General features: G+C 36.8%; 1 protein-coding gene across 10 annotated transcripts in view; it reads left to right on the top strand.

Moving 5' to 3' along the window:
* The window catches only part of PTPRM (protein tyrosine phosphatase receptor type M), a 416,833-nt gene that overhangs the window by 204,903 nt on the left and 189,374 nt on the right, over positions 1-22,556 (top strand). For all 10 annotated transcript variants that reach the window (XM_072411414.1, XM_072411419.1, XM_072411415.1 and 7 more), the window contains exons 8-11: positions 3,044-3,352; positions 6,109-6,218; positions 12,021-12,222; positions 14,625-14,727. In XM_072411414.1, the coding sequence (XP_072267515.1) occupies positions 3,044-3,352; positions 6,109-6,218; positions 12,021-12,222; positions 14,625-14,727 (724 nt within the window). The remainder of the gene's footprint in view (positions 1-3,043; positions 3,353-6,108; positions 6,219-12,020; positions 12,223-14,624; positions 14,728-22,556) is intronic.

Below are 22,556 nucleotides of genomic sequence, written 5' to 3' on the forward strand. Positions count from 1 at the left end.
TCACTTCCTGTCATTACGGTGTCCCAGCAGGTATGGGAGTGTGGCAGTGTCAAGGATTGTTTAGGGCTACATTCTGAGATGCAAGTCTTGGAGAGAATGAAGTGAAGTAGGTTGGTATGTGAGCAGTTAAATTGGTGGTTTTGAAATTCAGGAGGGCTGTAAAGGTTGGATTAGTCTCTTGGCTGGACCATGAGTACTAATAGTGAGCAGTCATTGAAAAATGCCTATTGAGCATGTGTGAATTAACCAGGAAAATTTTCCTGATGGGGCTGTACTTCCCCCAATACGTATGTTAAGATCTATGAGATGAATGGACAGATAAGTTCAGGCATGTCAGGGAGGAGGGTGGAGGTTTATGAAAGCTATTACCTTTACCTTCTGTTAACTTCTAGCCTTTCCTATAGCCTCTCCTGTACTCTTTTCTGGTTAAGTTTCACCATGCTGATGGGGCTTGACTTTCTGCATCTTCATAGCTACCAATTGTCAGCTTCTAAAACTCTGTCCAATGACAGGTGAATGGAGTGCAGTACAAAGCTTAGCCATGAATCCAGGGAAAGTCAAACCCCAGAAATCAAAGAGAAGCCTAGAAGAGATCTTCTGGCTTAAAAAAGGTGATATACAAACCCTGCAGTGCCAGTTCTTTGGCAAAAGTTTATTTCAAAGTTTTAAATGAACTACAGATTCACTTTAAACTTGCAACTGTCACAGGAAGTAAAAAGATATTTTACCATAACCTCCATTTTTCTCCCTCATGATCAATTGCCTTTGTGAAACAGTTGCATTTTTAGGATTCTATGGGCAGCTATCTGTTGAGTCTGTTATACTCGCTGCATGACATGTGGTGGCCGATACCTACATTATTATGTTGTATGGCAGCATTGTGTAGTAGGCAACTTTGCCAGGTCTTATAAATGTGCTCATTTGTATATAATTACATCCATTTGGTTGACCACACAGAAAATAAAGGCTTTCAGCGGGGATGCACAGCAGCCAGCCAGTTAAACTTTGGAAAGATGACCATCCAGGTTTGTTTTGAAAGGAAGCAAGTCATTAACAATTTGGTCATTGTCAGACGGCCCAGTCCATGTCATTAAATCTTTGTGCTGGAACTGAATTAAAGAATTCAAGTACACAAGGAAAGCAAAAATGCTAAATGTTCCTCGTTTGCATATTTATATCTCAGTACACAAAATAAAGTGGAACGGAGGGCCCGCAGAAGGGACTTTTCATAAGCCAAGTGTTGATTATCATTGGCAGTATCCTCAAATTACACCTTAAATGTCTCAGAGAAGCTGAAATTGAGTTTCATGGGAAAAAGGCACCATGGCTGTAATAGGAGCTAAACACTAAATTCAAAAGAAATGAACTATGAATTGTACCAGCAATGGAAATTGATTCTATCAGTCAGTTCCTGTAGCATACAGCAAGTGAACAAGAAGTGGGAATCACTGATTAAATAGGATTCAGAAGTACTACAGGCTAAATATGGGCCAGTTAGTCCCTCAGGACAGAGCTGCACCTGTCAGGCTTCATTGCCTGATACCCAGCGTACGCAGAACGGAGAAGAGCATCGGTGTATGTCGAGTGCTATAGGCGCAGTCAGGGGAATTGATAGGCATTACCTGACGTGACAAACATTGGACTCTACGAGGAAGCAATCTTACTCTCTGCTCATGAATCAGCGGACCTAGAGTGACTCTGCTGACCTTATGATTCATGCTATTGGGACTTCTCATAAATGGTGATAATTCTGTAGGAGACATTCTACTTTATCAAGAAAACTGGGGCACACTAAAACAGCTTTGTAACCTATAAGAACAGTTTGAAGAGATAGAAAAGTATTCCTTACAGCACACTTACCATCTACAAAAAGTTAACTTTCTCCTGTGAGACCTAATTTATTTCACTGGCATTACTTGCAAAATGCTGGTATTACTACTTTGTGTCGGGTTTAGGTGATTTTTCATTCTTATCAAAATTAATTTAAAGTGTACGAAAACACCCATTTTTTTTATTTAGTTTTGCATGAAGTAGAGAAGTTTTGGAACTATCATAAGCTTTTTGTGAACGGATTGAAAAAAAGTTTGCAATGTTTGAAGTTTATGGCTCTCAATTTGACATTTTGTTACTTATAGCAATAATCACAAAATATATCTCCCTTTGGGTATTTTGTTTTAGAATTACAAAAATGTAAACATTAATAGGTTAACAATAGCAACCAATTAGGCCTTCGGCCTCTCTTTATAAAATGAAAGGGGTGGTCGAACAATTGATAACAACACCTACATTTTCCTTGCTAGTATATATCCAATTAGTAAATACAGTATTTCTGTAGCTAATAGATGAGAAGTACTTTCAACATTACTGTTAGTATGTTAGCCCACTGCCTCCCCCACATATCTTTTTTATGAAGTTGGGAGGGGAGAAAAAAAAACAATTTGTAAAAGAAGCCCCTCCTGACCTTTTTACCTCTGAGTAATCCTTAAAATAATTTTCAGGTCTTGGAGGTCAATGGAAAAAATACACCTTACAATGCTGGTCAGTTGAAAGAAGGCCTCCCTTACAGAAAGCTAAAAAGAGCTCTGGTTTCTTGCTAATGAATCTGCCAAGTGGCATTGACCATGAAACATTGAGTTTACCATCACATGCAAGGCCAATCAGCCAACGATTAAGGAATCCCAAGCAACCTCTTGGGGAACCCTAGGGTAAAACGGAATCCTTGTTCACATATAGTGTCACTTGAAGGGCTTCTCTGGTTTTGCTGGGGCTTCTGACATCTAATGAATTCAGTAGCAACCTCTGGGCTTATTGATGTTTGTACAAAGAAGTTTAGACTTGAAAAACAATGTGTAAAATATGAATATGAATAGTTTGGTAACTATTTATTTGTTAATGTTAACATTGTCACTAATATCCTAATAAACATAAACCTCAGGTTACTTTTACTTTGGAAACCATAATGTATTGTATTACTTCTTTGTACACGTGTTCATTGTTTTTCAAAGCTATACCCTAATATCTGTAATTTTTCATTTCTATACAGATCCTATGCATGGTCCACGGAAACTGCAAGTGGTTGATATACAGTCCAGACAAATAACCATTCGCTGGGAGCCCTTTGGTTACAATGTTACACGTTGTCACAGTTACAATCTCACCGTTCTGTACAAATACCATGTTGGTGGACAGGAACAAATCAGAGATGATAAAAGCTGGGAAACAGACAGCTCCCACCCCCAGCACACCATTACCAATCTTACCCCATTCACTAATGTCAGTGTCAAGCTGGTTCTTATGAATCCAGAAGGAAAAAAAGAGAGCCAGGAACTCGTGGTACAGACTGATGAAGATGGTAAGTTATCATAGGTGGAGTAAGTGAATGCAGGCCCTTTTCCATCTAGCAGGCAAAGGATTGCAAATTCTTCTGGGCAGGGCCCTTGCCTCCTCCTGTGTAATTGTTTGTATCTGTTTGTCATTGGTAACCCCTGTTTATTGTACAGTGATGTGTAAGATGTTAGCGCTATATACAGTTTAATATTAATTAACAATAAAGTAATTATAGCAGGGAGCAGTTATTTCAAGGGGTTCCCACATGTTTAAACGGTCCTTAGTTAGTACTCCTGCTCACAATTATATTATAACCCTAATACAAACATTTTTAAATTGTGCCTTTTGTTTTTTACAAATGGCTATCTTGTCAGTTTTTACCTAAGGGAATTTTTTTTTACAGCCTAAAGAAAAATTGCATCAGACAAACAGGATTCCTTGCTAGCAACAATGGTTCTGAATGCTCCTCTAGTATGCCTAGTGTCAGCTTCTCTGTATTTATTACAGTAGTGAACTTGTTTGCCTAATTTGCCTTGAGAACCGGGTGCTGGGTTCCACTTTTACCCACATGCTGCATAGCGCTATTGTTATACCACTTCAATCAGAGCAGCATCCACAATATGTTTCTTTGTGGCTCTCAGATGTCACATGGCCAAGGAAGTAGTTGTTTTAATATATTAAGGATGTGTTGCAACAAACTATGATTTGTAAGCTCTTTTTCTTAGTTCTCCCCACATTTGCTGTAAAGAACGCTTAAACTTGAACATTTGCTGCAAAACTTGATAGTACTTAAAGATGGTACTCTAGTACTAACTTTAGTCTGTTTAGCATTCATATACACTGCCTTGCCATAAAAAAAGACACACACTCTAAAATTTTGTTGGACCGCCTTTGATTGCTTTGATTGCAGCTTACATTTGCCATGATATAGTTTGGATAAGCTTGTGCAGTGTCACAACATTTTTTTCTGTCAAGAGCAGATTCATATTGCTTCCTAAACCACTCTTTCATAATTTGAACCCAAAAAATTCTGGCACTGTCATTTGGAATTTACCATAATGTTCCAAATGATTGAAAAAGCTGGTCACTCATTATATCCAGTAGTCAGCTGATATTATTTTTTTGGGCACATAAGGTTGCTAAATCTAGACCAGACCAGCTAAAGCAAACAACAGACTGTACACTGCCCTAACATCTTGAGAACTTTTTTTTTGGTGTTGCTAGATCAGGTTCACTGATGCATGTGTATCTTCTCCAGCTTTGAAGCACTTTAATAAATCAGGCCCTTTTGTATTAAACTTCAAAGAAGAAGACCAGAGCACTCAAATCAGATAAACCATAATACATTATTGGAACTTTTTTTCTGTATAGATGAATCTCCATTGTGGCACTATATTTGACAACATGTGCTCCGAATAGAGTCACCGAGTATTTTCTGTTATGGCCCTTAAGTCAGGCACTTATGCATGTATGGTGCCTATAGGAGAGTTCTGGCAGGGAACTTTAGTGACCACTAAGTGTCAAAATAAATTAGACATCAAATGATTTCTGAATTAAAACACCATCTTGACTCCCTTGACATCCACAATTCTGAATGTACTAAAATAAATTGAATTCTTCTAAAGTGCAGATGCCATGATGAAAAAATAGGTTTTGAATTGCCTATAGTAAACCAATGATGTATATGCAATACTATTATCAGAAAAGAACAGTTCTTGTCTGCAATAATGTGTGAGCTGATAATATTCAGATGCTGTGTGTTCATAATTTATTACTTGGCTGTGCATCCATGTGAATATATATTTCAGCATAGCATTACTCTATTCTTCAAGGAATAAGAAGTCAGTTCAAGCATTGCCTTGCAATAACTGAGCCTTCCTAATCAAAAACTACTGATATAAAATTTAAATCTTCATATATAATAAGCAAATGTGTCTGTCCCTGTATACATTTAAGTTTTAAGTAAAGATAATTTATAATACACGTAAAGTTTTTTTTTATATTACACAAATATTATTATGTAACGCACAGTTTAAATTAAAAATTAAAGTACATTGGCATGTACAGCAGATTTTTTAGCTGAATTATCCCCTGGTTTAATTTGTGCCATGAATATACCAACATTCAGACTCCTTGCCATAACATCCAAAACTCTTCCTAAAGTTGTGGCTTTTCCTGGCTACCAACAGAATTTATTTCAAACAGGGATATGGAAAGCATGTTTGGTGATCCAGAAACTCGGGCTCAAAGATCTCACCAGAAACAACTTAAGGAATTGCCCAATGGTCTAACCTTTCAGTTTCATATTATAAACTATTGTGGTTTGAAATAGTTGTTGCATATTTTGGTCCAGAAAGGTTTTATGAAATACAATAAATATCCTTTGTTACATGGTATGATTGGTCATGTGTTTGTTTATGGAGTTTTCAAACTGGGGGGTGGCAAATCAGATCCAATGTCATCCAATAAGAAAACTGCACACTGCATGACTCATTGCATTGTGTATTATGAATATAGGTGTTTACACTTGTAGTCCAAGCTCTATATCCCACAATGTGGTTGCTACAAATGAAAAAACATTCTGAATGGAGTATTAACTGTAGCCACAGGCAATAAGGATATGAAGTTCTCTGTAATGGATATAAGGCATTTTTTCGAGACTGTGAACACCTATTTTTAGAACAAGAGGAGGAAGCAATGTATCATATAGACATAAAACATATGTTTGTTTTTTAACTTTGTAAAACTTTAAATACACCATGTTTTTTTTTTCCTCACCAGTACCAGGCGCTGTACCTTTAGAATCAATCCAAAGCAGCACGTTTGAGGAGAAAATTTTTCTGCAGTGGAGGGAGCCTGCTCAGACATATGGCATCATTACTTTATATGAGGTATGATATTGTCTGATTGCTGTGTCACTATGCCTTGAAATATATGATGGTATTTTTAGTATATGTAAAGTAGAACACTTTAGTATACATAAAGTAGAATAATAGTCAAAATATTTAGATAATGTGGAGAAATGTTAGGACCAATGCAAGATTTTTATTACTGTCTGTGACCCCCTTTCTTTTTTTGAAATTTCTCTTTATTATTTGTCACATTATTAGAAGAGTAAATCTCTACAAGAGGGAGACAGCAAAAAAATGTCTCTTCCCTACTTTACAATTGTTGCCCTCCTATCCTACCATTTTAAAATAACATATTGATAATACAGGCAATAAAAGACAGTATTTTTTTAGACCATACGTCTCGTTCTCCTCTGCAGCAGCTGTTCTTTTTATTTCCAGCCCCTGCTGAGAAATTCCAGGATTCTTACTGAGAAATAACTTTTATTGCTGACCTCCATCCAGGAATAATAGTTACCTGGCCCTCTCTGTCTTGAATGCTTCATGAATCACTGATCCACAACAAGCATGCAGATCAGATCATGCTAGTTGGTCACGTCCCTGTCCCTGATCTGCATATTTGTTCCAGGTTAGTGACCGAGTGCCGAACCCATTAGATTAGAATGACAGTCAGTTCCAGTGGTATTTTCGAAAGGGGAGGCTAAGCAATGGCAGTTTTTATTTCCTCAATACAGGTTTCCTTTAAATTGCTTACAAAAAGAAGGATTTAAAGTTTTAGTGGTTATAGTCCAGTAGACAAGGTGCCAGTGGTACAGTAAAGCATACCAAAAATGTGTAAATGACAGCTGAACTGTGGATTGCCATTTTTACTATGATCCTTTGCCCATTATGGTATTTGTTTGTAGTTAAGCCTTTTTGGTTGCATAGGGTGAAAAAGTAAGGTCATACATATTGGGAGCTATTTATAAAGTATTGAATCTCACATTCACTGAATACATTCCCTGATGGAGAATCAAATGCTGCAATTGAAACACATGGACCTGTAGGATTCGCCACTAGGGTACGTTTCCGTGAATGTCAGATACACTGCATTCTAAAAAGCCCCCATAGAATATATACAGGACTAGGTGCATGTTTTAGAAATGTGGGGGAAAAACGAAGGATGCTTTCAGAAGCAATGCAATTAGTGTTTTTTATTTGTCAATTAACAAAGTGCATCGACAAAACACTAAATCAAATCTTCAGTGTATCCACCCTTTAATCACACAACAGCATAAATTCCCAAGGATGCATTTGTGCACAGTTTTTTGGGGTTGTGTTCACATACAATGCTCTCTAAGCTTTGGGAAACAACTAGCCTCCTGTTACAACCAGATATTTCAGATTTGGATTTAGCAGTCAACAGCACCCAATACCTTTTTCATGCAAAGGTAAATCCCTCCTTGGCCTTTTTTTCAAATCAAAGGTATTTCTTTTGTAACCACAAGTCTTTAGTGAAGACCACTTTTGGACAGACTTCAGTACCAGGGTCCCACAGATTTGTTTTGCCGGATCTGAGTTAAATATATCACTGGACATCTTCTTTTTGTGATTGTGTAAGTTTGTTGCACTAAGTTACCTTGGCAGACTGCAGCATTTTTCCTGTTTTTTTGCCCCTCTGCTGTGGAGTTTGTACAACACATCTGGAAACACCTGTCTTCCTTAAAATACTGCTTGTGAGGGATGCATGCAATATGACCACTTTGTATCTGTTGTATATGTTGTATTTTTAAAGGCTTTTCACAATTCTCAGAGACCTCAGCTTCAGTGACCTCACCCAATTCCATTCTTTCTACACAGCTGATTCTGTTTTATTTTCTTGTATTACAACCTGTTTATTATCTTTTTGATGATTAGTACCTGCCTGGGATAATTGGTAAATCATGCACTGGACCATGTATGTGCCTGTAAAACCCTTTTTCTTATATAGTGCAGGTGTACCTGAGAAAATGGACAAACCATATATTGATTTTATTTATTTTTTCCCTTTATGTGTTTTTAGGTATTAATCAATAAAATACTATTACTTTTAATTTAGAACATTCCCATAAGTGCCTAAACTTTTGCATAATTTATTATGTTCTTATATAAAAAGTATTTGCCCTATTTTGTTAAACTACCTATAAAACCTTTAGAATAAAAAATAATTAAAAAATTAGAATACAAATTGAATTTTATATGAATCTTAAGAAGCATTGTACTGGGTAAATCGGGAACATCGCTCTTAGCTTTGTGTGTAAATCATTGCATGTTGTGGATAACATTGTTATATTTCTCTGTAACATATATTCACAATTACCTTTGCCTTGCAAAGCAAGCTGAACTGATGCCAGTAAACACAATGAATGATACACAGACAGATCTGAATAGATTGTTCAAGAACAATGAGGTAGAAATAGCATAATGGTCACTTTCATTGCATTTCACCTGCGTTTCTTTCCATGAAGCCTATTATAAGAGAAAAAAGCAGGTGTAATTTCAAATGTAAGCTACTGTTTATTGGAATGCAAATTCTACACAATTATACACTGCAAGGTCTGTAAAAACCTTTTTCTGCTTCACAAGGGACTTTCACTTGAGTACATTGTACCTGGCTGACATGGGACTGAATGGCCAAACTGTAATCAGTGTAAGGCCCTACCCATTTGGCCGTTGTTTCCTATATTTATGTGCAGAGATTGGCATTCCAATTGTAAGCTCATGCCAAGCCTAAGAATCAAAGTACACGTAAAGTACCATATTTATTATTGCATTATATTTCCTACTGCTTATACTTTCACAGATTAAGTTATCGGTTACATCAGTCTGCTCACCTTATGGGCTTGTTCACACCATAGTAGTTTATCCTGGACCAAGTTTAGTAGCATCAGCAGATAAATGGGAAAAATGTTTAATGTATTTTGGTTATTTTTTTTATACATTTCTGTAATTTATATACTTTAATGCTTTCTAACATATCCCTCCTACTTTCTATTTATGTCTGTGCACAACTAGTGCACTAGGATGACACATCCAATTGTATCTGAAGAAGTTTTGAACACCTTTCCAGTGAGGACTACCAATGACTGTCATAGTGATCACATAATAGAAACCAGTCTAACTAATTCTTCATTATTAGGCTATGTACACACATTAGATTTCTGTTGCTTCTTTCCTGATTTTTCCAAGTGACAGTAGCACAAACAAGCACTGTACACACATTGTACTATGGAGAGGGAGGAAGACAATATCTGTCTTATATGGGGATCACAGCCAATGGATCACAATCAAAGTACTATATATTGAATATTGGCTATCGTTCTGATATAGCAGCTTTAATGCTTTATGAGTCAGTGGCCCTAAGAAAGTATGCAGTTAGGTAGTTCTGACTTTGTTTTTACTTCAAATGCATATTTTGTCACTCATTCAAAAGATCAGCATTAAAGCCAGGCAACTAACATTGTGAAAAGGAAATCAGCAATATTCATTACTGTATTTCTTTCAAGCCAGGTTTTCATACTGGTGACCATAGTGCTAAATGCAGCTGCATGCAGTAGTGCCTTTGAATTGATTCAATTTACCTAGACAGACATGAAAATGCTTGGGTTATTAAATAGGAATTTTGTGTGAATTTTGTGCAGAACCAGAGTTTATATTATGAGCTAGAACAGTGAGCCATTGAGGAAAAAAATCTATTCTTTTTTACCTGCCAATCACAAGCATGACAATTGGTAAAAATTCTAAATCCCAGGCACTTTTGCCAAGTCAAAAGTGTCATTTTTTGACAGAAAGGGAACAAAAGGTTACTCAAATATTTATTTCTTTTGTCCCCCAGCTTACATGAAATTGTCTTAAAAATTGCACTGGGATTTTTTATTGCAAATTCTTCAGCTCTGCTTCTAAAGGCAGAATGTTCTAAAGCTACTGTAGAGGATGAGTAGTAGAAAAATTCAGTCCCAAATCTGCATTCATTTGCATTAGTCACCCAGCTCCATCTCCAATGTGCAGTAATTAAATGGACAGACAGGAGCTGATTGATTTGTTTTGATGGTTCCATTTGTGATTATGCACCAATTATATTCTACAAAAGATAAGAATTAAATATTGCTTACAAACATAATTGCGAGTAAGCTGCTAAGTCTGCGATGCTAACAAATTTATCTTCTTTCAAGCTTCTCCCAAAAAAAAAAAATACTCACCATTTCATTACTATTTCCTAGTTACACTAAATAATATTGGAATAATGTATTGGCAGATTAGTAATAAAGAATTTATTTTATGGGCTCCCAGGTCAATAGCAAGCAAGTGAGAACTCAGCAGTGTGAGAGAGTGAAAGTATGCAAACTATGCTTTAATTTGTAATGTTCATATCTGTATTCTTTTTTTAATGGACGACAAGTTACAGAATTTTTTCTGGAACCTACTAAATACACCTTAATATGGTTTTGGAACACCAAAAATATTTAGTGTATGCACCTTTTTACTTTTATAGTTTAAAAAAGTTATTTTTTGGTTGAGGAGTTTGTGTGTGAAAGGGTGTTTTGTGTTTCATGTCTTTCTCTTGATTGCTTTTCCTTCAAGTTCCCATCCAGTTTACTAGAAGGAAATTTCCTAAATATGCTCACAGCTTGAAATGTATGATTTTCTCAAGCATGTAAAAAATTGTGGTAATTTTGTAATCTGTCTCATCTGCTGGTCTAAATGTGTTTCTTCTTTCATTGTAACATACATCCTGTGCAGAATAAACAATGGTGTTGCTGTAATACAATTAAGCTTTTTTTTTTTTAATGTCAGCAGCTAACCCACACCTCTACGTTTAGCCATCAGCTAAAATGGGTTCCATCAGCTGTAGTTGACTGACCTCCCATAAGATGAGGCATTCATAGTTCTAGGGCAAACACTACTTGGCAGAGCCAGATGCATAAAACCAAACATCTCCTTAGCATTCTTCACCCTTTAGGACAATCTTTGTACTGGCAACCAATGCAAATAACATATTTGCCATTGACTTATTATAGCCAGTGTACCATGACAGCTGAAAAATGTTTTTGGGTTTCTCAGGATCAAAAAGGTTGAGAAATCTGCTGTAATTCATGACTCCCAAAGGTGGTAAGGTATCTTCCATCCTGCTTTCATCTTCTATATGCTCTTTATTTGGGGATTTTAGTAAACATTGGAAAGGAAAAGGTTTGTCTTTTTAACGTACCAGTCCATACATCCACAGAGCTCAGGGAGAAAATTTATTTTCCCATGCTGGCCATTATGGGAATCCCAGATTTGATAAAGTGGTTCTTTAACCCTAGTACTGGGCGAGTTTATCCTTTTTTTGTGTCACCACTTGCTCACCCTCTCCTGAAATCTGAAGAGCAATTCATGGCTCTTCAACAACAAGGAAGGTTAAACTGCACGTAAATCGCTTTATGCACCAAAGCAACACTTATGAGAAATTGTATCAGTCGTCATGAATAATATAATCTTTTAAAGCAATCTAATTATTGAAGGAAGCAGCAGAATGTAGCCTATGTGTCTGAAATGTAAAGGCAAACAACTAAAAGGTATTATGTAAAGCTAGAAGCCATCTTCTAAATTTGTAATCCATCTGCCTCTAAGTCCTTGTATCTATAAAAGTAATAGCTCATAACAGTTTTGGCTGAGTTCCTTCATTGGATTCAGGTTTTGAAGAGTCTGGAGGAATATGATCTGTTATCATAAAACGTCTGACTGTGCATACATCAGAAGGGTTTATAGGATAAAGATGTAATCCGACTCTGCCAATAGAAGTCTTTCCATTGAGTTTCTATTAATTCTACTCACTTCTTTTCACAGATATCCTATAAGGCAGTAAGCTCCTTTGACCCCGAAATAGATTTATCCAATCAAAGTGGACGCATTTTAAAACAAGGAAATGAAACACACTACTTGTTCTTTGGACTGTATCCCGGGACAACTTATTCTTTTACAATACGAGCCAGCACAGCCAAAGGATTTGGTCCACCCATTACGAATCAGTTTACAACCAAAATATCAGGTATCACTTCACTTGTTGAAGTAATTATCCTTTTTGTTGTGACATTTCCCTAACTATATTTTCCATGACAAGAAAACTATTTTTCGTGCTACAGCCAGTAATAAAGTGGCTCCTGTGTTTCTGCCTCTAGAGACACCAATTGTTGACTCCTACTTTCCTATGTGTGAACCCTTTTTTAGACTAAGATCCAATATCAGTTTTATATTTTACCATTTTTAACACAATCTGTAATCAATCCTAAATAAAGTCAGTAATACAATCAGTGTGGAGTGGAAGGTTAGTAGACCCCAACATCTCATGCCCAATCTCCTTCCAGTCTATGTAGGATAAAATTATTGAAAATTAGTAGGAAATGGGGACACTTCAGACCACCAATATGTCCTTCTTTATGCCAGGTATATTTAGCATGTTGTATGGTAGTGAACTGTGAATGTATGTATTATCTATATAATAGAAAGTACAAAAAAGTAATGGTAATGTGCAAACTGCAGTAATCTGTGACTAAGTTGTAAAAATCATCTGTAAACTGACTCCAGTAAAGTAAATTATGATCAGAGGCTGGGGGATAATGTGTTTTGCACATAATTCTTGTTCTTTGTAGGGTCCTATTGAATAAACCTATATGTCTGTAAACATTGTTGCTTGAGTGTGACCCTGTTCGGTTCAAGGTGTGTTTGACCAAACAGGCTAATTTCAAAGCCCCTGAACATGATATTATCAGTACATTTTATTGGGAGAAAGGTGGTCAGGGATACCAATGGGAACAATGAAATCTTACAAAGCATGTGGTTTACCTGTAAACTAAGGTTAAATTGGTCCGTAAAAGTGTTTTTTAAAAAAGTGGCCGTATCAAGGTAATTTGAAAATTCCTCACCATAGCATAGGGAAATAAATCGGGACACATCCCAAATATTTTTTTCCTTTCTTAAAAAGCATGTGTTTTTTTCCATTAATCAAAATTAAAGTGAGAAAAATATTTTTTAAAACATGTTCTTCCAATTTCAAAGTAAAAGCAAAGCTTGTAAACATAGTATTGTCATTACAATTTGCAGGATTGGGGAAGAAGGGGGGTCAGCACAAGACCTGTAGGTCCCAAAAGAAGAAAAACATACCGGTAGTTATTTAGTAACACTAATCTAAATTTAAGTATTGGTCAAAAAATTAAATCTGGTGTGGTTGGCTTCAATTTGAATCAGATTTTGGTTAATTGACCCCCGAATACCTATTTGTCTTTTATTTTTTCCAATTTTATTCACAACTTTTCATTCATATAACATTGTATTCATTCCTTAATTCCAAACTTTCGTTGAATAAATGCAGGCACTCTTTAAAAATCATTCTTTGGGCTGCCTTAAAGCTGTACACTGTATTGCTTTCATAAAGTGGGATCCCCCACTGTTGGAGGAAGCCATTGGTGCCTGGTATGAACAAAAAGGGCACTGCTAGTTCACTGCTACCCTTTTTCCTGGTCATCCAGGCTCCATGGAAACTTGGATAAGAGTCTGTTGAATATTTAGGATTAAATTTAGGATTTAAATGTACTTTTCCACTGTAATTTATTATTTACATAACAAATGATTATAAATAATATTTAAACATGATGTGCACATTTAGGATATCCAGAAGCCTGTTATTGTAAGTTGGGAATGAAAGAAATGAACATTTTTTTGAATTCAAAGTTTTGACTAAAACTTTACATGTTTAAAAAATCAGTACCAATTCTGTATCTATTGTAAGCTGAAATTTCATGCAAATGTATCCCTCACTGGCCTTAAAACATGTTTTCCTTTCCCTACCTCAATTTTACAGAGAAAACATGTTTTTTCACGTGGGACGTGTTCCCACATGTGCCCTTTACCTATACTAGCATTTTTGTTACAATGTTAGTTTAGGGAGGGAGGGTAATGTAATTCACTTCAGACATGCTTCCTCCTAAAGAATATTCCTATAGAATAGGTTAGTAGAGCCCAACATCTCACGCCCAGTCTCCTTCCAGTCTGTGTAGGATAATATTAATATTCCCATAGAATAGAACTGAAATACAAATGTTGAGTTTGTGATTGGCCCTTATTTGAACGGCAACAATATCTGTGCACTCACTAAAATATACATAAACAGCTAGATGTGTTCAACTTGTTAATTTTTGTCTAACTTTATCACAAAATCACTGCACAGGTGAGTGTGTGTAGCACAAACAGAACTAGAGCAGAAACCAGTATATGGGTAATGCCATATCATCATAAACACACACAGAGAGCCCTTGTCAGTACATTTCTTGTATTCATTGTGTTTTACCAAACTCTGTCAGCACGTTTCAGAGTCCTCTGGGTACATACACAGCATGTAGGTATTCAGGCAGCAGAAAAGTGTTTTCATGGTTAATTTCTGTTTGTATTTCTCAGCCCCTTCCATGCCAGCGTATGAACTGGAGACACCTTTGAATCAGACTGACAGCACATTGACAGTTCTGCTGAAGCCAGCTCAGAGCAGAGGAGCTCCTGTCAGGTATGAAAGGAGGGGGAAACTCCTTTAAATAAAGATGAAATTGATTCATTTTTTGGAATATGTTTCTGGGGATTACTCTTAACGCAGTATACACTGTGTAAATCCATGTCCGCATTAGGGCTAATTAAATTAAATAACAGAAGAAAGGAAGGCACTTTGATGAGTGTCTGAGTATTGTTTAAAGCATTTGATCCAGATGCAAGTGGCTCATTCTTTGAAGATGGAGAACAAAGCCGCAGTACTGGTGTGTGTGGGTGGCTTATTCGTTTCTGCAATGTAATTACTTGCTGCTATCAGCAAAATTCATGGCTACAGTATATTTTCAGCCTAAACTGTTTTACTTTCACCTCTCATTAGTTACCTATGTAAGCAATGTTGGCTATTTTTGATGTTGTGTCCAAGTGTCACAATAAAGCAGCAGGTGTTTTTTTCTAATGCAAACTCCTGCTGTAGGACCATTTCCAAAAACCACTTGGGTTTTAAAACAACTCAGGGAGTCAAGTCTTTGTCTGGGTTTAGATAGGGTTGTTGAATTCAGACCTGTTGTGTAGTGCTCCTATTAGTGTTAAAACATTATACTTTCAGTATGGCTGTTGCATAACAGTTTCTTTGTGGTTGGTATTCATGACGCATTTTCTGGGACTCTGCAGGTATGCAGGAGGCCTATTCAAAGGCAAAGCAACTGTCTTTCTAGGACTGATGTAGGGATAGTTCTCCCAACATTTGAATGTCTAACCTGTCTAACCTGGATAAAACAGAACTCATCATCATCCCCCCCTCAAATTCCAAATCCCCCCCTGACATATATCTAACTGTTAACAACACTGTTATTCGGCCCTCCCCTCAGGCACGTTGTCTTGGTGTCACCTTTGACTCGGCCCTCTCATTCACCCCCCATATTCAGAACATTTCCAGGTCCTGTCACTTTCACCTACGCAACATCTCCAAAATCCGCCCCTACCTGTCCCCTGAGACCACCAAACTCCTTGTACATGCTCTTATCATTTCTCATCTGGACTACTGTAACATCCTTCTCACTGGTATTCCACTAACCCGACTCTCCCCTCTACAATCTATTATGAATGCTGCAGCCAGACTCATCCATCCTTCGCTCCGCTCCTCTTCCGCTACATCTCTTTGTAGTTCTCTCCATTGGCTTCCTTTTCACCTTAGAATCAAATTTAAGCTCCTGTGCTTTGCCTTCAAATCCCTACACAGTTATTGTCCCACTTACATCTCTGACATGGTTAAAAAATACTCCCCTTGCCGCTCTCTCCGCTCCTCCAATGACCTACTAATGACTTCCTCACTCATAACCTCATCACACGCACGAATACAAGACTTTTCTAGAGCTGCTCCAACTCTCTGGAATGGTCTTCCTCGTCCTATTCGGCTTGCTCCTACTTTCTGCTCATTTAAAAGAGCGCTCAAAACCCATTTATTCAAACTTGCCTACCCGGCTTCTTCTGTCATTTGAAACCATCACTACTTCCCACACTACATATCTCACATCCTTTGTGTGTGAAATTCCCCCACCTACTAGATTGTAAGCTCTTCGGGGCAGGGTCCTCTCCTCCTGTATCACTGTCTGTATTAGTCTGTCATTTGCAATCCCTATTTAATGTACAGCGCTGCGTAATATGTTGGTGCTATATAAATCCTGTTTAATAATAATAATAATAATAATGTCTAATTATATGATACAAGCACATATATTTACTGTTGTCCCCAATGGTCTAGTAAAGCTCAGGAACACCCTGATATCAGCCTGGAGACTTTTCTGCTACTTTCTCTGATAGCATATGTAGCATTATAGAAATTCATTCTGGGCATGTATTTGTAATGTTGAGAACATTTGTAGTTTGTCTTAATCCACTTCTTGGGTTCCATAGAATGGCAGTAAAATACCCTAGTACTTATTTCTACAAAGTTAGGACATACACTTTAATCTATTCACTGCGGAATGTAACAAGTTAGATCAGTGGTCGCCAACCTTTCCTTCCTCGTGGACCACTAAATTCACCGAACTCGAACCGCGCATGCTCTACTGTCCCCCAGGATGTTTAGCAAGCAGGTCTGGGTGATGGAAGAGTGGGCAGGTTGTGTCCATACGGAGGACAGACCCGCGGACCACTAAAATTTTCTCCCAGGTTGGCGACCGCTGAGTTAGATGATTATCCAAGAACAGGGTGGGAGGTAAAAGAATTATGGAACCAACATGTTCTGATTGCATAATCCATCTGTCTTTCACATAAACTGCTGTTTAGTATACTATAGAAATGAAATCACTAAGTGATTTTACACCCTTAAATCAAGGATCTAAAACCTAAGCATTCAGAATCCAGGACCGAGGCGAATTCTACCAACACTCATTACTACAGCTGCCTTATATTTAGTTTGGTCACTGGTTAAGTCTAAAACTTTTTATTTTGTATTAAAAAGTGGACAAGGGTTAGAGTTTTTCTCAGTATTTTATTAATTTCTGTGTCCCTTTTGAGGAGATTTTTGTCAAATTCTGTCCTATGGGCTCTATGGAATCACCCCAATTGCAGAAATTTACATTTATAAAAAAAGTTATTTGTAACTTTTTGTGGAGTGCTATTGTACAATGAACAGGGTGTTATATGTACTGATAAACCTGAAAGAACTGTGTAATGTTTATTTACCTGTATGTAGTCTCGGCTTTCTATAAGGCATACCATGTATTATAACTTAACCTATTGCTTTAATGTTATGTCTATAGATACTGTAGTATAACAATATTATAGTTGTGCACATAAAGGATTTTGCTTATTAGTAAACCTTGAAATACAATTCTATAGTATGTGAAAGAAGAGTAATTTCTGTGCTGTCAGAAATGTATTTCTATGTCTCAGTGTCATACGATTTACTAAAGTCCCATAAGAGTATTTTTCATTATATACCTGTATTAAGACAATCTTTTGGAGGCTTGAAAACAGCTCTATGCAATGGGAAGCCCATCTTTTTTTTTCATTTTATCACACACTATTTAATCATGTGATATTATCTATTATTACAAGTTTACTTTGTAATTCAGAGTAGGCCTGCATCGTGTCTCATTGTTGTTTCATGGGATCAAGATTAAAGTCTATATCGTAAAATTGCATTTCCTGCTGCTGTAATACTAAATCTTTGTCTATTAAATCTCACATTTCTGTATAATCAGAAATCTAGACAGGAAATCAAACCCTTTCTTGCTCAAGTATCTTTCATAAACTCATTCTGTTTATTTTATTCAAGAGAAAAATTAAATGATATGCAAAATGAAAAAAGTATTCTCAACTAGAAGACAATTTTAATCCCTTGGTACGTTCCTTTGTTCATTTTTACATATGTTTCCATAAATGCATTGAGTAGTAGGCAAGCATTTTCATATTTTATTTTCCTTTGAGTGCCATACCTCCTCTGTTACATCAAGGCTGAGTTCACCAGAGCTAAAGGGAGGGTGTAAATGGTCGTTTTGAAACCCAAGGCCTAGGTGTGGTACTGAAGTAAACATGTGGCAACTCTGGCATTTGTCAGAAGCACTCGTATTTCTTGAGAGTTTTAATGGACCAGTGTAAGGTAATTAGGAATATTTCCATAACACGGGGTGCTTGTGTTGATTGAGTATCCTCATATTGTTTTCTTCTCAGTACATATACACAGTGCTCAAATTTAGATCTACCCCTGTTATATAGCACTCTAATGTAAAAGCCCCAGTGGCCAACGGAGACTGATGATATATAGTAGGTAAATACTGAGTGATCCTTCCCATGGTGAGGGGACACCCTGCTTACCGATCTCAGAGATGCATGTGGAAGTTGAGCTGTGCGCAAAGAATATAGTTCCCTTAAAGAGCAAGTCTAATTTTAAATAAAGTTGCCTTACTCTACTCTCTCATTCTTGTCAACACAAATACATTTTCTATTAGGGATCTTAGGTGCCTGGCTCCAAAGCTGATAGACGTGGCCTAAAACAGCAAACGACATTGAGGATCTGGCAAAGACTCTGGGAAGGGCAGAACCTTAAATAGGGAGTTCCCATCTGTGTGCATAATAAGTTCTTTGTGGAGGTGGCCATCTGCTGGTTGCCAGTGGAAGTTCATAGTATCCCAGATATTCAGCGCCACCAGCAGGAGAGGCAGATTATGGCAGAAACCATAACATATGGCTTGGATGGGAGCATCCTGAAGAATTTCTTAGGCTGACTGTATTATTTTCTGTGAGAGTCAACAAAGCATGTGTGGGGTAAGAAGGAAAGGCATTTCAGAAAGCTGGAAGTACACAAGGCAGGCTTTACAGTCATTTCACCTACGTAGGTGTCAAGGTGGGTCGGCTGATAGGTAGCATTACTTTGACAATTAGCTCTAGTTCTGCAAGCTTCGGTGGGATCAGTGGAAAAAGTAGCCCTCAGGAATGTAAACTGATGTGATTGGAGTAAAGGCTCTGATTTACTTTAGCATTGCTACCCTAATGCCCAGTGGGGTTAATGAGTATGTAGAACTCTTTTATATGTTTGTTTTTCTTTTGTTAATTGTACATTAATGTGCATTGTACGTCAATGTACATTACACAAATGACAGCACATTTATGGCCTATAAATCTATTAGGTTTTCTTGAAAATATTTACTGGAACTGGCAAAAAAAATGAATATTCCATATGAAGAGAAAATATAAAGTATGGTTACACTGCTGGAAATATGACATTTTTTTTGTTAATACTTTGATTGTTAATAGTGTTTCCATGGTTGCCACAACAATAGGTGTATTGGTGGAGCTTGTTAACTTGTGTTTTATAAAATTCACTTAAGAGAATAAGGATTTACTGGATTTAGTTAATGACTCTAGGAACCCAAGCAAACTAAATAAATGACGATAAAGCAGCTATTTATTCTGTAGCTTTTTACCTAAGATACGCAAGCTGATTGATACAAAGAAATGGTATTGATTTAAATCTGTGGGCATTACATAGGAAAGCTGCATGCGGGTTCAGGCCATCCCAGAAATCACATTCTCTTCAATAAGACAGATATCCTATTAGCAGTTCTGTTACAGATGCAGCAGTTGAGCTTCCTCTTGTTTGCTAGAATCAGTGATTGCAGATACAAAAGCAATGTCATCATCACCATATAAGTAAATTGTTTTTTCTTCCTCAACTAAAACACTGGTTTGTAGGGAAGTTATGACAGGGAGATATAGGTGCATTATGATAACATCTAGAGTTCACCTTTGAGGGCTCATACATAGGGGCATCAATCCACAGTGTTTTTGAGCAATATTTAAAACTTAAGCATACACACAAACAATTACTGAAACACTAACATCACTTATCATCAATAAAAAAATGTTGGGGTCCTGGCTGCATCGGATCTAATAATGTAAGTAAGTGAGAATGTTAAACATCCAGAAAAAGCTCACAAAGCATTTGCTGGCTAAAGATACGATTCTTCCTATTCTCCCCATCCTCCTCCCCAGATATAAGTATGTTTGTCAAGATTTTGTGGCCATGGCATACACTATTAACGACCTGGAGACAACCTGGAAGCAGCCCCTGAAAGTAAATGGGAATCTACTGCACAGACAGGGCCTTATTGCATTATCAATTTAAGGATCAAAGCAATGCAGGAGGCCCTAGCTAGGGTTGCAGTTTAATATGCATATGAAGAGGAAGAGTTTAGTGAAAATGCAGAAAAAAGTCACCCAAGGGTACCTTTGTAAGAACATTTTCTGAATCCCCCATTTATCTACTTCCCAAGTACTCTATGTGGCTTTATCTAGTGGCTATAGGTAGTTGCCCACCTGTGCTGTAACTGAGCAGTGTCTAGCTCTTTGTGAATGCACAAAAAAGTTTCATCATGACCCTTTGTAGCATTTATTGACTCAGGTATATCTCCCCTTGGTTCACTATTTTTTTTATTGGGACGGGAGGGGGGATGCAGTTACCATTCTTCACAGCTTAGTACTAAGTGCAGTATTTAACAGCAACCAGCCAACTTGTACAGGAAAGGAATTGACTGATGTAAGTATATGTACTTATTTAGTTAGATGTTCTTTTAAACAACTATTAATTGAATATTGTGAAATATGCATTAGACAACTTCTGTAGCTACAAACTCTTAGCTGAAGTATGCCCTGATTCTGACTGTAAAGACAATGCTGTCTAGTTCAATGATACCTATATCGTGCCAGATCATAAGAAAATAGCTCTATATTATTCAAATCATGTATATTACATATCATTCCTTTAGTAAGAAAAAACATTCTAATAACAAAATAAGACAATACTCACCTATCCAGAGAGGCTTAATTTTGAAGCATGGAACTTTATTCTTTCCCTAGTTTGCTGTAGCTAATGCTAGGATTTGATAGCTTTGTGTGTGTTAGTTCAGCAGCTGTGAGAATGGAAAGGGGGATTTTGCAATGCCTTGACCTGTAGAGTTCACAAGACAGGATAAACACTTTTCAGCTGGCTGCAAACCTCTGTGTACATGTGGAAAATAATAAATACAGCATTGTAATTCCACAGAGGAGAAAGTACACAGAGCCAGTGCTAGAAGAAGCTTTGTGGACTTGTATTACATTACATTGTAGACCAATCAGTGCTGAGGACAAATAATAATTGGAATAACAAAAACACAAGACAAACATTGCCAGATGATTTATATAATGTTTGATTAAGTTCACCAAATTGTAGAACGCAAAGGCTATAAAAACCAATGTCTATACCAACTGAAATATTTCTATCAGGGACATTGCTGTAACTGCATTGGATATTCATACATCATTAGTCATATTTTAAAATCTATTTTATGTATGAATAAATGGGTTGAGTGCTGTCTGTGATTGTTTTTCATTTGCATTACCAGTTTTCCTTTAGAACACATTTTTGAATTAGAGCAATAACAAAAAATATTTGCTATGTTGTTTCAAGTGCAGTAGCATGGCTTTATTTAACCTTATGCATGTAAAACTACACCTCAAGCAGTTAAAGACATCAATTACCATGTCTGAAAGTTTAACAGTCCAGCCAAGTTTATAGTGCTGACCCTTTTAGTGGAATTTATCATATTTCCTGTCTGTAACAACAAGGCACGAAAGTTGTCACCAGACAGGATGGCACGGAAAGTTAGAATGATCTGACGCACCTAATGTTGCCTTATATTACTAAAAAACTGCAGTCTGTGTCCCCAGTAGACAGATTCATCAATAAATAACAATCAATAATTATTGAATATCAAAAAATACAACCTGGTGGATGCCTTCTTTACTCCAAAACTGCCTGTCATATGGCAGGACAAAGTTTTGGGCATCAGGCATCAAACTGTCACATCAATCACAACCCATCCTGTGCTTGGTTTCCACTAATAACTAAACACTGAAAGTTTTGGCACTTCAAGAAATTATAGAATGTAATTGGCTTATATTGAAATATAGGAGAAAATAACATACTTTTTCATGGGCCCCTACAGAAAACCTTAGCTGGGCTGCCGATTTTTTAATTGCCTTTTATATATATTAAACACGTCATAGTCTGCAGGTTGGTGCCTTGTCCATGCTATATATTAGCATGTTGATGTCAGTGAAAAGCTATTGATATGAAACATTTGCTTTTGCACTGTGTGCTACATCTGAAAACCAAAAGTAGGCATAGATTAATGTAGCATATTTATTGCTGAATAAAATGTTTTGCCTGGAGATTTTTCTCCTAAGTTTAGCATTTTAGCACTGATGTTATCCATAACAAACATAACAAAGATGGGCAGTTTTATATGGAAAATAAAATGTGCTTTTAGCAAATCCACAGTCTGAGTTATTGCCGTGACATTT

Source organism: Pyxicephalus adspersus, chromosome 5, assembly GCF_032062135.1.
Source record: "Pyxicephalus adspersus chromosome 5, UCB_Pads_2.0, whole genome shotgun sequence".
Classification (NCBI taxonomy): domain Eukaryota; kingdom Metazoa; phylum Chordata; class Amphibia; order Anura; family Pyxicephalidae; genus Pyxicephalus; species Pyxicephalus adspersus.